The sequence below is a fragment of the Homalodisca vitripennis genome, chromosome 2 (genome assembly GCF_021130785.1).
Source record: "Homalodisca vitripennis isolate AUS2020 chromosome 2, UT_GWSS_2.1, whole genome shotgun sequence".
Taxonomy (NCBI): Eukaryota; Metazoa; Arthropoda; class Insecta; order Hemiptera; family Cicadellidae; genus Homalodisca; species Homalodisca vitripennis.
The window spans coordinates 62,635,984-62,650,643 of record NC_060208.1 but is presented as its reverse complement, the minus strand read 5'-3'; the positions used below and the strand labels follow the sequence as shown (position 1 = coordinate 62,650,643).

Here is a 14,660-nt window from a genome sequence, read left to right as displayed (position 1 = left end):
AAGTGCGCCTGGGAGTCTCACCAGAATGTTATTTATGCGATGATGCAGCAATCTCTTTTGTTTATGCTTAATTGTTTTAATGTAAAGATAATTTTTAATAATTTATAGAGCTATAGGTATATTAATGATAATTAAATAATTCTATAAGACATTTAAAATCTAGCCTAGCATGAATAATAAATATACATACAGTATATATATATATATATATATATATATATATATATATATATATATATATATAATTTTTTTCACATAGTATGATATTATCTTAATCACTGTAGCTCAACCGTGGTGCCCCTGGCTGGATTTCAAGGCCTACACTTTGGGAAGCACTGGTTTACAGTGTAACATTTTTATGTACAGGAACATGTGATAGTCAGTGTTGGATTTGCCATGTTGAGTATCAGAAAGTCACTAGCAACGGAGCTGAGCGGTGACAATGAAGTGTGATTTCTTGACTGAACATTCTTCTCCTTTTGTTTCGGATCGTAATTCAAAATTTATAACTATTTAGTGAGAATATTATAGTATGAGTTCAAAGCAGACAAAATGGTACTTACTCTTAGGACGTGCCACGTTTAATTAAATGCCATTTTTCAGTTGGAGCCGGAAGCGCTGGATGTGTTTTAGCAGCTCGACTATCGGAGAATGCATCCGTGTTGCTGATCGAGGCTGGTGGCAAACCCCTGGCCCTGTATGACATCCCACTCACTGCGCCCATGCTGCAACTTACACCTTATAATTGGCAGTACAAGACGGAACCTCAGGACAATGCCTGTCTTGGACTTGTTGACAGGGTAATGTGAAAGCTTTTTATCTTCAGAGACCATTAGCACATTTTTAATGTATGAATCTCATCAACATTGTCACCTAAATAGACAACTGAACATTTAAAATAAAATAATTTTAAAAATGTATTAATTATGTGGGTTAAAAGTAAACATAAATATATGCATATTATTTTTAATTAATAATTATCCATGTAAAAGTGACTCAATAAACAAAATAACCGTAGATGTAACAGTCTGAATTTCCCTGAGTGGCAGGCTGATTTTTGCCTTTGTGCAAAGCCTCACTAAATTGTTTATAAATTGCTCATAATATGTTGAAACCCTAAAGTGTTATATATTTTTACAATCTGTATATTCCACAGATTATGAATCTGGTACAAAAAAATTATCCAACATATAAATAAATATTTAACCCCAGAACTGGCATGCATTCTTTCCTTAACTGGCACTGCCCCTTAACTTTTTAACTCCTTGTGCAAAGTTAACATAATTAACTGCAAAATCGGTTACTAAGCAAAACATAAAGTGTTATATACCATTTTATTCAGAATAAAATACAGTATATTATGAAAGAAATAAAATTGTGTTTACACTTACATTTATGAATGTGTTTTCTTCAAAGTTAAAACTTTTATTTTCTTTAGTTTATAGAAATTACTAAACACTTTCAATATAGAAATCCAAAATATACAAAATATCCAAGTTTTTAGTCTGATCAAGAAAATGTCTACTTATAATAAATATGTAATGAAAACAATGTAAATCCAAACAGAATAGAATGTAGCTGACTCAAACAGCAAGACTTTAGCTGTTAAGATTGCATAGCACGTCAGACATCTTTAGCTCTTAGTGGTCAGTAATAATATAAAAAAATAAAAAAGTAACAATTAAATGTGTAAAGGTTAATACATAAATAGACAATAGACAATAGACAAATCTCTTTATTTCATGAACTTTGAGTACAGAAATGTCGTCAAAAGTTTGCAAGAGTTGGAACTTGATGAATCCATGTACGAAAATTAGTTTTGATTTTGAAAAGTCGGGTCTTCCCTCCACCGAATGTACTCATTGATTGAGTAAAGGGGTCGAACTAGGAGCCAGTTGATAAGCCGCTGTCTCATATTCTTGATTGGCCCTGGAGTTTTCAGCTCATCAGGCAGGTAGTTGGCAAGTTTGGCACCGATGTATGAGGGCTTCTTCTCATAGAGTGCCAGTCTGTGCTTGTGAAGAACATAGTCGCTACCGTTTCTTGTGAAGTGGTTATGTAAGTTGTTTCTTCTGGGGAGATCTTGACGTGCAGCATGGAGGATTACCTCAAGAATGTAGAGAGCTACCACTGTGAGGATTTTTAAATTTATAAAAGCTCCTCGGCAGGACTCCTGAGGACCTAGACCCAGCATGGCTCTGATGATTTTCTTCTGGTGTATCAGTACTCTTTGGAGGTTTGTTTTGGAAGAGTTTCTAGATATAAAAAAGCACAGAATCTCCCAATTAAAATTATATAACTTTTAATGTGTAAGCTAGTACGCCTACCTTAAAGATATGTTTGCAGAAGCCGGGAGCAGCAAACATTTTGTCTTTTGATAAGTTTCAGCTGTTTTACATAGGTTATAAAAATTTTACAGGATACCAACTATTTTGAAATTTTCATAACAATTCCAACTGTACTTTTTTTCAACAAAATCCGTCAACCTATAAGCGAGTAAGGTCATTTTATAGATACGCTTGCACAAGCCAGTTTGTGATACCCCAAACATCACACAGTCGAGAGGTATCAGTTGTTTGAAGACTCTTGTAGCAATTGGAAAAATTTTTCTTTTTGAATTGAAATTTACAATTTCTTAGTTGGAATTTAATTTGTTTAGTGGGTAATTAACAAAGTTATTGTCAGTAAAATGTAAAAGGTATGTTGTACTGTTATGAATTAAAAATTAATATAATCAAACATATATTCGCTTTCTGTATACTTTGTTTACATATTTTCATTCAGAAAAAAAATTTTTACAAGTTTCATTAAAAATTTGATGTGTTGGTGAAATAAAGTTATTGTTGCCTCAAGATTAAAAAAATGTGTTTTTCATTCCATTTTTTTGCATTTGACTCTGGTTTTCTCTAAAACTACTTAACTTACAGTTCTGGGACATGTTTTATTCAGTTTATCAGGTAAAAAAACCACAAGATACAATTAAATTTGACCTTTAATATACCTTACCAGAATTTCAGGAAGACCTTGTTTTACATGGTGGGCTATGTCTCACTAGCTGTAATTCGCTAACAAAGCATTTCCAGACCTAACCTTTTTTTCATTATTTTTACATGTAGAATGAGCTCCCATAGTTTCTGCATATCTTCGTGAATCACCCTGTATAAGGAATCTGAAAATATAAGCACTTTTGGTTTGTACTGAAAAACTTTTTCCTGTACCTCAAAAATGCATAAAAACATAAAAATTATTTTGAGACCTCATATTTTTAAAATTTCCTCTGTATTCCCTAGACTTCTTATAGGTTAAAGTTCCACTACCTCTAGTTCTAGAATTTGAGTAACTCACTTCAATTATGATCAAAAGTGTAAAATGCATGGACGATCGTCAAGATACATGTATATACAATATGATATATAAAAGTAATAAATAAAAACAGAATCAGCCATGTAACCTAAAATAATTATAGAGGTCTACATTATTTTCTCTTCTAAGTATTCATGAACACTATAGTATTCTTTTAGACACTTAAAAACACCTGTATGCCGTTTCTAGCAAAAGTTATGGGCATATAACACAAAAAAATACTAATCTGTAGGGACAAAACCAATGTCTTGCACATAATTAATTATTAACACAATGCATGCGTGATATCTTTAGTAAGTCTTTGAGAGGCCCATCTTATTTCTTTATGTAGTATCTAATGTTTCTGGTGTGCATAGTTTTGGCAGGAGGTGTCTTTTTCTTGATGTAAGGGATTATTTGCCCATAACTTTTGCTAGGATCATCGTAGAGATGTTTTGTTCATGCCATTGTGTTTCCATTGAATAGACCCTTAAAAGGACATGTCACAAGATAGTGGTTGCAATTTGAAATTTTAGAGTTACCCCTTCTATATACCCTTTGAAAGGGGGAGTGGAAATTTTACCCTAAACAAAATCCAAAAAAGTAATTTAATAAGTCTGGTAAAGTTTGTACATTGATATCTCAATCCGTTTGGAATATATTCAGGCATATCAGGACTTAATTTACACCCTTAGATGTAAAGGGTTGTTTGTCCCATAACTTTTGCTAGGATCGCAGTAGAGATGTTTTGGTCATGTCATTGTGTTTCTTTTAAAGTTACCTTTCAAATGATATGTCACAAGATAAGGGGTGCAATTCGAAAATTTCAAGTGACCTCCCCTCTACCCCCTTATGAAAAAGGGGGAAATACCCCCAAAGAAATATCCTTCAAAAAGTTTATAAAAATATTTTAATATGTATGGTGAAGGTTTTACATTGATATCGTGATTCGCTTGGAATATATCCAGGTGTATCAGGACTTAATTCACACCCTGTATATGAACTGTATATATCCTGGCCATATATATATATATATATATATATATATATATATATATATATATATACTTTAGGGCTTGGGGATAGTTTTAAATTGTAGGAGTCACTTATATTGAAGTTATATAGTAATTTTCCTTAAGTGATACCATGAGGACAATTATTGCAATAGGCTGACTTTGTATACAAATCTACCTAGTATAATTACTTTTATAATGCCACTATACAGAATCCATTATAAAAAAACAAATGGTGAAAAATGCAATACAGTACTCTTTATATCTTGGATCAATATAGTCACGCATATTACAATAACACAAGAAAAATAAAATTTTTAGCTGTGATACAATAAGAATAGTATATTAATAATAAAGTAAATATAATTTAAATCAAAATGAACATCAATGTAATTGACTTCTATATAGTGATATAAAAATACATCTGATCTAATGTAATCTAAAACATTCTGAGAATAGCACTGAATTGGAGTTTATTCCAACAAATAATAAACAGACATTTTCCAAAGAAACTGAAATCATTACTACTTATACAAGTAAGTATATAAATCAAATATATTATAACTGCTTGAAATGGCGTATCAGTAGGGTAGATAACCAATTTTTAATAAACATTTTTGATATAAAAACAAGGATGGTAAATGTTCTGCTGGCTCCACTCCAAGCAAGCTTTCCAGAAGAAAGAAAGGATTGAATATATAAGCATAATATACCAGTCTTACCCTCTCTTGCATAAAACTAAAAATGCAATTTGCAAAGAGTAAATTGTCTGGGAATGTTGTCTTTCTCTCATGATAAGTCCTGTTGCTGATCTAACCAACACATCTGTCATCGGAATCAACTTCAGAGCTGAAGGAGTTCTCCCCATTATTGAACCCAAACGTTGAGTTGAAGTGGTCATGTGAGAAATGAATGTTTATAGTGTCTTTTAAGTAGTTCTTGTCATCTTGTTGATGTGATACTTTGAAGAATATTGTATGAAGAAGTTCTGGACTATCTGTTTTTATTATTTGTAATCTTATGTAACAGCATCACATCTGTACTTAACAACCGAATTCAAGCCTCATATCTCTTGACATTGAGTCACTCTATCCTCTCAAAAAAACTCCTATTGAACGTACATCATCCTCGCAAACCTATTCCTATTTGCCTGTTGTAGGTCAGTTACTCTTCCTGTGAAGTAAGGCTAAGCATGAGTGAGTATTTTAATATCTCTCTTACTGTGGAAAATATACCAACTCTAGTGTCAGAATCCATTATACGTCTTGTTAAATAGACGTTAAAATCAAGCAATTTTTTAAATTTGAATATGGTGTCAGCAACATTCTCATTAAGAGCATTGACAATTAGGAGTCTATAGCATGATAATGAAAAATTAGCTTGGTCTTCCTCCTACAGAAAAATATCTTAATCTAAAAACATTTTTATGCCATTTAAAATAAAAAATAGAAAAATTATCATGTTTTAAATAAACGCAAAATAATTTTTCTATATTATTTATTTTTTAATTCTAATTATATACCCCACAATTCAGCTTGTTAATAAGATCCAAGAAATGATATACTACATGAAAGAATCTTTCATGTTTAAATATTCAACAAAAAGATGTTATTAGTGTTTATCTCATAGAATTAATAACTCAATTTATTTATAGCGAAGTGTCTGGCCAAGAGGTAAAATACTGGGTGGGACAGGCAGACTCAACTACATGGTTTACTTGCGTGGCCATCCAGCAGACTTCGATGGTTGGCAGAGCAATGTTAGTGACCACTGGAGCCGGGATGAGATAGCTGGATACTTCAAACGGTCGGAGAAACAGATAGGCAGTTTTGTTAATGACAGTGAGTCTATTAGTCTTTCTTTAGAAATATTTCAAATGTTATTTTTTTCACAATCATCAGAAAATATTGATGATTCAACTTAATGCCTGTGTTTTATTTCCATTTTACAAGGGTGATTCAATTTAAAGATGTACAGTTTTCAGTGTTAATAAAAATAAGATTATTTCAGATTTATTGAACGGAATCATAAAACGAGTATCCAAACTCTTGACTGATGAACTCAAATAAAGAGAATGGAATCAACTTTAAAGTTGCTTTTCAATATCATAAAGAAGGTAACAAATTTCTTAACCACATAGTCACTAGTGATGAAACATGGGTTTCTTATGTCACTGTCAAACAAAAAAGCAATAAAAAATCAATCAATTGGGTGGAGTCACACCTCATAGCTGCTGAAACTGCCATAATCGGTTACGTGTATAGGCAGTAGAATTTTATTTAATAGGTATTGAAAAGCTTGTACTTGATAGGATAATTGTTTACATGTTTATGTTAACTATGTTGAAAAATAGTTTAAGAGTAGATTTTCAAATATATATAAATATATACATATATATATATATATATATATATATATATACATTAAATTGTATAACTGGCAATAGCCTTATTTAATTTCAATAAACATTGAATCACAAAAAGTACTTGCTCCGCCGGGAGTCGAACCCGGATCTCTCACTTGCCGGGTGAATGTGCTACCATTACACCACAGAGCGCTTACTTTTTCCGATTCAATTATTTTGTATTTGGCCGTATCTGTCACATATGCGTTTAAATAAGCAAACTAACATATGATCGGAAGACCAAATACCTGTCAAACGACTTTTATTTACATTAAATTGTATAACTGTAAACAGTTTTACTCTCTCGTTTTTGGTCGTACAGTTATGAGAAATGTCTCATTTTAAAGACATAATTTATACAAATCCAAGTCCTTTTACTTTTTCTTGTAAATGTATACTTTTTTAATGTTTAAAAGATAAAGTACAAACAAGTTTTACAGTAAATCCCCGAATATCGGAAGTTTGATTGTCGGAAACCCAGGTCATCGAAAACAACTTGAGAAGGAAGTAGTGAAAACAATTCCAGTAGTCTCAGACCGAGAAGCTACATAAAATACAAAATACAAGGATAATCAAAGGAATGTATTTAAAATTACTTCATTTACAAATTGATTGCTTTTTGTTAAATTATTCTTATTCCAATAGGAAAGAATAAATGTTGTAAATATTATTTAATTCTGTAAGTGCCTAGGGTAACATCAGTATCACTGGATTTGATATCTTTGTGTTGAAAGATTATTCAAATTCAGTTATGTTTAACTGTTAAGGTAGTATAACTTGTATCACCAATTATATTTCCCACTGCAGGCAAGTACCACTCAACCAAAGGCCCCCTCCCTGTGTCAGATCTCCAATACGCCTCCGGACTCGTCCAGGGACTACTTGGAGCATCCAGAGAGCTAGGACTCGGTGTTGGAGATCTGAATGGTGCCGCTGGTGGCTTTGGTTTCATGGAGACACAGGCTTCTTGTCAGAATGGTGCACGATACAGTTCTGACTATATGCTGTCTGGTAGAGACAACATAACGATCTTGTTACATACGCACGTCACCAAGGTAACTCGGTCACTTGAGTCATTGATTTTATAATATAGTCTATTTTTAAGTGTTCTGAGGAGCAGAAAATTCAGACCCAGAGTTTTTCTGAGCAAGGTTTTTTAGTTGTACATTTTTCAAGAAGTATTGTGGAAATTACTCGTTACGCAACATGTAACAAGATAAAAGATAAATTACTGTTCTGTATGAGGATTACAGCATCCTTAAGCTTAACAAAATATGGTCAACACTATTCATAAATACTCAATTAGTCTTGTGCAAACAATTCAACAAGAGAGTTGAATCGGATTGCAGTATAATACAGCTATAATAGAGCTACAAAAATCACATTAATGTCAAATTTTCACACTAGCAAAGTCCACGATTTATTGCGATTTGAGGAGAAGATTGCAACACACAAAAATCAAGAAAAAAAATCTTTCCTGAGGCAAATACTCTTCCCAAACGTTGTTTGCATGTTCAAATATATTCTGCTCTTCTAAAGTTATGAATTTTATTTGATTTTGTCAATTAGTTTGTTTGAATTAGTAGGCTTTGTCAACCGTCTCCCAAGCAACTACCTTAACGGGGAGACTGGAACTGAAGTCCAATCATCTCTGATGCCATCATATGGTTATAGACTGTTTATGAAAATATTTATTGTCAGTATTGTAGTCCTCGTTCATTGAATGTGTTTATGCTTAGAGATGCTATCTAGGAATAAAATATGAACCGTTTTACCAATCTCTTCATTGAAAATGCTTTAGTTGTTTTTTATTACAATTCCTTCTGGTTAGTGCTACTATCTTACACATTATGGGAACTATATGTAACTTTCTGCAACTAAAACACGGAAATGTCCTCCAACAGCAAATAAACATAATCGATTCAGTTCAGCAGTGCCAGAAGGACATTGTCGTAATTAAATTGGGAGAGGTTAAACTACTATTTCTTATAGAATTTTTTATTTTAAATTTGTCTTTTATTAGACAAAAGATCTTTTTTTTAATAAAGTACTGTCTATACCAAAATAACAGATACAATTGATTCAAAGTTTCTTGTTTTTTTTATCTGAATTGTTATAGTTACGTTTCTTTTTAATTTATACATTGTTATATGTTGCTTATAATTTTTATAATAATTAATCATTGAGTAATTTATTGAACTGTTAAATTTATCTTTTTTTGCTTTATTTATTTATTTAACCCGTACTTTGCCCTTGCTTAACTAGCTATTGATATAAATAAATAAACGTTTGATTTACAATAATTGCTGTTGAGTTTATTTGTCACATACAGGGTTTCATGGATTATACTGCCATGGGCACATAAAACAAATTATATCCAACATAGGAAAAATTGTGGTACATGTTAAATTTGAATTTATACAAAATAGGTTTCAATTTTAAAAAAATTTGGAATCATAAATTGGGTAGATCTTACTTGAGTTCAAATCTAGTTTTACTTTGTCTGTTCCATTGACACTTATTCATCTTCCAATCATCCTTGTCAGCTTAGTGTAGATTTAATATTGGTAGTAGTAATCTTTGCAGATCTAAGAGTTCTGGTTGTCATCCAATATTCAAGTGTTCATCATCTAGTAAATGTCTTTTCTGTTCTTGGATTCAAAAATTGAGATTCATCAATTTAATACAAATAATAAAAGTATTACTGTATTTAATAACTCAAATGTTTATTAACTTTGATGAGAAATGCTTCTTCTCAGTCTCCTATTAAGCCATGATTCAAAAGAATAAAAATTCCATTATTGTAAAGTCACCAGCTGATCTAAATTCACTTTATAACTCCAAGTGTTGTAAACTTACTTTGCATAACAATCTCCTTGATATTAAGATTTAATCTATTCTGTGGTATTTGGTCTAAAGAAATTATTTTTTTTATCTGATGATTCAATTTTACAATATTTTATGTATTTCTATCTTATATGTATGATAATTTGTTTTATGTTAATTTTAACTCTAAAATAGGTTGCTAGTTTTTCTTAAATTTAAAATCTATTGATTTATATATGTTTATTGTAAGTTATCAAAATTGCATGGGTGTATGTTCTTTTTCTTGTATGGATTCCTGTGTGTGTGTGTGTGTGTGTGTGTGCGTGTGTGTGTGTGCGTGTGCGTGTGCGTGTGCGTGTGCGTGTGCGTGTGTGTGTGTGTGTGTGTACTTATGTGGTATAAACTCCTAAGTTATTTATTAATCTTTTATAAACAAACATAAAATAATATGAACTATTAACTTTTCAAAACAAAACTGTAACAGAACTAACTATAAACATTCTTTAAGGAAAAAACACAAACATTAAAACATGACATTTAACTGAAAAGATTTATTGGTTTTCATTCTGCTAGTAAATTTTAATTCATGCAAACTTACAACTTTTGTTGATAAATTACTAAAGTCTAATATAACAGTATTATGTAAAAATCTGTTAATAATGATAGACATTCACCAATTATAAACAATATATTAAAAAATGGAATGTAAGTAATTTGCATGCTAAACCTGATTACAGTTGTAAAGTATTCTGTAAACAGAGATGGAACCTACCTGAACACGTTTTAAAATATTTGATAATTTTGGTAATAAGAGTAAAAATACTAAAATAAAAGTTCATTAAAATTGTTTTGCTCTGAGTCAAATCAGTAATTATGTAATCTGATCTACCACTCATTATCAGTAATGATATTATGATGTCTGTAGGTACTGTTGAGAGAAAATTATGAGGCTTACGGGGTCCGATGTGAACGGCACGGCCACCACTTCACGATAGAGGCTCGTCGGGAGGTTATATTGTCTGCAGGCACAATTGGCACACCACAGATACTCATGTTGTCCGGGATTGGCCCCGCCAGACATCTACGTCGGCATAAGGTTAGGCTTAAATGTATAGTTAGTATTAATTCTTTGTTGTTGATGGTGGCATATTTTTGAGGACATGGTAGGATTACGCCAAATCACGTGTCTCATAACAAGCTTCGCTGAGTTTACATGCAAGTTTAGAGCTCATTTCACTCTCAAGGATTCCTGCAGACAGAGGGGCAATCATAAAAAAATTTAGACTCCTCAGCAGAGAAAAGAGAATTTATGTCAGCCTACTGAATCATAGGCTTCAATGACAAACAGTCAGCCAAATCCCTTAGGTGGACATGCACCATCATAAAATTTATTCTTGTCTATGTAGAAAAGAAATTTCATGCAAAAGTTAATGTCTACAGATGTAACCTCTCTTGAGATATCTTACAGTTAGTTAGGTTATACGTGTTACTGTCACATGTTAAAATTCCATATGATTGTACTTAGTTTTTTCGATCTATACAAAAATATCATCGATTTAATATTATAAACCTGAGCTTGGTAAAAATAGTTTTGCTCTCATTCTTTTGATTAGTTAATTTTAAAACACTGAAAATCAACACTAGGTATAAGGAACTATATAAGCCACCATTTTGAATATATTGAACCATTTGAGGTCAGATTTGTGTAATTGTATTCTCCTAATTTGAGACCTTTAATTTGATATGCTACTTGAACTATGCTCTCAATTAAGATTTTCTTCTAACTGCTTGTGGACCTTTCCCAATATGAAAAAAATAAAATATGTGCATAAAAATGCATATACGTTATATCTTATCTACTATATAAAAATGAATCACTAAATATGTTGCTAAGTGCTAATCTCAAGAACGGCTGGACTAATTCGGCTAATTATTTATTTTTAATATTCAGTGAAGTCAGAGGAAGGTTTATAAGGAGAGAAAAGTTTCCCAGAATATTTAAGAATTAAGAATAGTTAAAATATTTACGACGTGTAATCCAAAGTGAACTGAGACACTTATCAGCTGTTGACACTTTCAGCTGAAGTCCATCTAAGAGGCAGAAACATTTGTTTACATTTAAATTTTAGAAAATATTACAAATACAGTGCTTAATCAGTAGTGTAAAGGACATTGTAAAGACGGAGTTACTATCTAATTTTTACTTTAGATTGCATCAGTGACGAATGAACCAACTTGGAAGTGCTATTTAAATGCTGTTGTAAAATGCACCTTAATGAACAAAGCTTTGAATGTTTGTATATAAGTAACTAGATATATTTTATAAATAAATATTAGTTAATAAATATGTTGCTAAGTCAAGAACGGCTGGCTGGTCCAACTTGGATAATTTATTTTTTAATATTCATTGAAATCCGAGGATGGTTTATAAGAAGAGGAAAATAAGAACAGTTACTTGGATTATTTTTGGAATTCTGAAAAAATGGTAGTATTTACGTTTCATAATTCAAATTTAACTGACACTGAATAGCTGTTGACACTTTCAGGTGGAGTTCTATAAATAGGCTGAAACATCTGTTTACATTTAAATTTTATAAAATATTAATTGTACAGTGCTTGATCAGTAGTGTAATGCTGATATCAAATACAAAGTCAATATTTATATTTTACTGCAGATTGCACCAGTGACGGATTTACAACATCTTAATACATTGTAATTATTATTTAAAGATTGTTATAAAACCAACCTTAATGAAGCAAAGCTGTGAATGTTTTCACGTAAGGTACTTAAAACTGGTGGGTTTCCTTGACATTATGCTATGATATTTTAACATTGGCTTAAGAGTGAAATGAACACTAACATCTCAGATCAACCCACTTTTTTCAACTTCAATCCGAAAAACAACAAGACCACAACACAATAAACGATTATTTTGGAAAGGAATTCCCCTCTTATACCGGAAGTAAATATGAAGTAGGTAGGATTTCCTACTAGACTGTAATAGGCTTCTTAGTCGCACGTATGTACATTTTCTTCATCACAACACAGGCATCTTTCACAACAAGGCAAACTCAACTATGGCACTGGATATACCTTAGATCAAAAGTAGATTACAAGAGCTGGAAGAAGTCGCTTTATGACTGAAGTAGATTTCTGAGAGCTACATCCTTATATAATTTTTTTGATCAGGGAATTAGGCAAACTCAACTGTGTTACCGTACGTGATTTTATACAGTAGGAAGTAGACACCTTTTAAAGGAAAAACGCCTCTGACACCCGCGTATGTACATAAACAAAATGCTTCTACACGTGCAAAACATGATATAAAAACCAGGTTAACCCTTTGGATGCCAACCAAATTTCAAGATTCGTTTTGAGTAATGCCATGCAAGTGAGCTGTGGGTTTTTCCTGAGTGCCAGTGGTAAATGGCCTATAACAGCCAAGTGTGCCAAGCACAAAACAGCTATTTTGTTATGTTAGACTAAAAATTGTATAACTCCTATCCTAATACTGATAAATGGACAATTTTTGTTTTGTTTTGTAGGTTATGAAATATACTGTTATGTAATAACAAAGTTTTATGATAATATCCAAAAATATAAATAAGTAAACTAAAAAAAATAAATAAAAAAGATTTTTATTTATTTATTTTTTTTTTAATTAGAAAACTTATATTATTGTACTATTTATGTAAACATATGTTACATTTTACATTAGTATGTATAATTATGAACCAATATAGAAAATTTCAGAAAGAAATATTGAGAAATAAAAGTTTTATAAGATTTTTAATAAAACTTTACATTTGGACTAAAATGCTAAAATATTGACAATGTAATGTAAGGGCATGTTATTGTAAGGACTTTTCTAAACAAAACTATATTTATTAAACTAGCATTGAGATGGTTGAAAAACATTGGTTAGGACCCTAATGCATGTTCACAAAAAATAAAATCATGACAAATAGCCTATTTTTTATATTATTTGCTTTTACTCACCCTCAGTTATTGAAAGGCAGAAAAAGTCCAATCTTCAATCACTCACTATTTTTTAGTGCCTATAGTCTATAGCATAGGCCTATTGAAAAATGTTACTAGGTCTATAAAAAAAACTATGCAAAGAAATGTCTCTATATAAAATATATACATTGTTACATAAACGTTCAGTCTATTTACACTCGTGGCGGGAGAAGACAGTCAAGGTGGCAACCCCGGGTGCACTTGACAAATACTGTCCTGGACCTTATAGTATAACAAATTATATATCAATTTGTTAAGTAACTCTTCCCCTTCCGTTTGATGTATCTGTTATGAAGATTCGCTTACTATATGATTTAAAAAAATAATATAATCGCAAAGCCGAAAATATCGGCCCGCGGCACACTTCGGTTTAAACGTAATGGGCCGAAAACATCGGCTCTCGGCACACTTCGGTTAAACGTAAAGGGCCGAAAATATCGGCTCTCGGCACGCTTTGGTTAAATATAGTGAGCCGATAATATCGGCCCTTGGCACCCAAAAGGTTAAACTCTGTTACTACAAGAAAATAGCTAACAGTCTAGCCCACTTGTAATTTAGTCTTTAACTTCAGAAGGCAGTTGATTAAAGTATTTCGGCCCAACATATTTAAAAGAATGTGTAAACAACGATTTCTTTACTTTAGGCGTTCTATAAAAGTTTTGTTCTAAGTTTCTAGTTTTATATATATTAACTGTATTACCACTTCTTAAATAGAAGAGCCTTAGCACCTTAAACACAAAAAGATGTTGCAAAGGTAATATTCCTAGCTGACAGTATAGGGGAAAAGAACTTTTACGCTTCCGTTTTTGTAAAATTATTCTTAAAAAATGGTTCTGAATAACACGTATTTTTGTTATTTTATATTTAAAAGTTCCTCCCTAGCATTGTATCGCATACTGTAGCCTAGAGTCAACTAGTGCAAAGTATAGTGTTCTCAACAGCTTTTCACCACAAATATTAAAAAAAAATAAAATTTTTGTAATGATGATTTTAATATTTTAAATAAATAATTAATATGATTTTCCCAAGTTAGTTTTCAATCTAAAAATACTCC

General features: G+C 31.5%; 1 protein-coding gene across 1 annotated transcript in view; it reads left to right on the top strand.

Moving 5' to 3' along the window:
* LOC124354057 (glucose dehydrogenase [FAD, quinone]-like) overlaps positions 1–14,660 on the top strand; it is a 69,211-nt gene that overhangs the window by 8,971 nt on the left and 45,580 nt on the right. The window contains exons 2-5 of the mRNA XM_046804231.1: positions 604–800; positions 6,010–6,196; positions 7,567–7,814; positions 10,511–10,681. Of these exons, the coding sequence (XP_046660187.1) occupies positions 604–800; positions 6,010–6,196; positions 7,567–7,814; positions 10,511–10,681 (803 nt within the window). The remainder of the gene's footprint in view (positions 1–603; positions 801–6,009; positions 6,197–7,566; positions 7,815–10,510; positions 10,682–14,660) is intronic.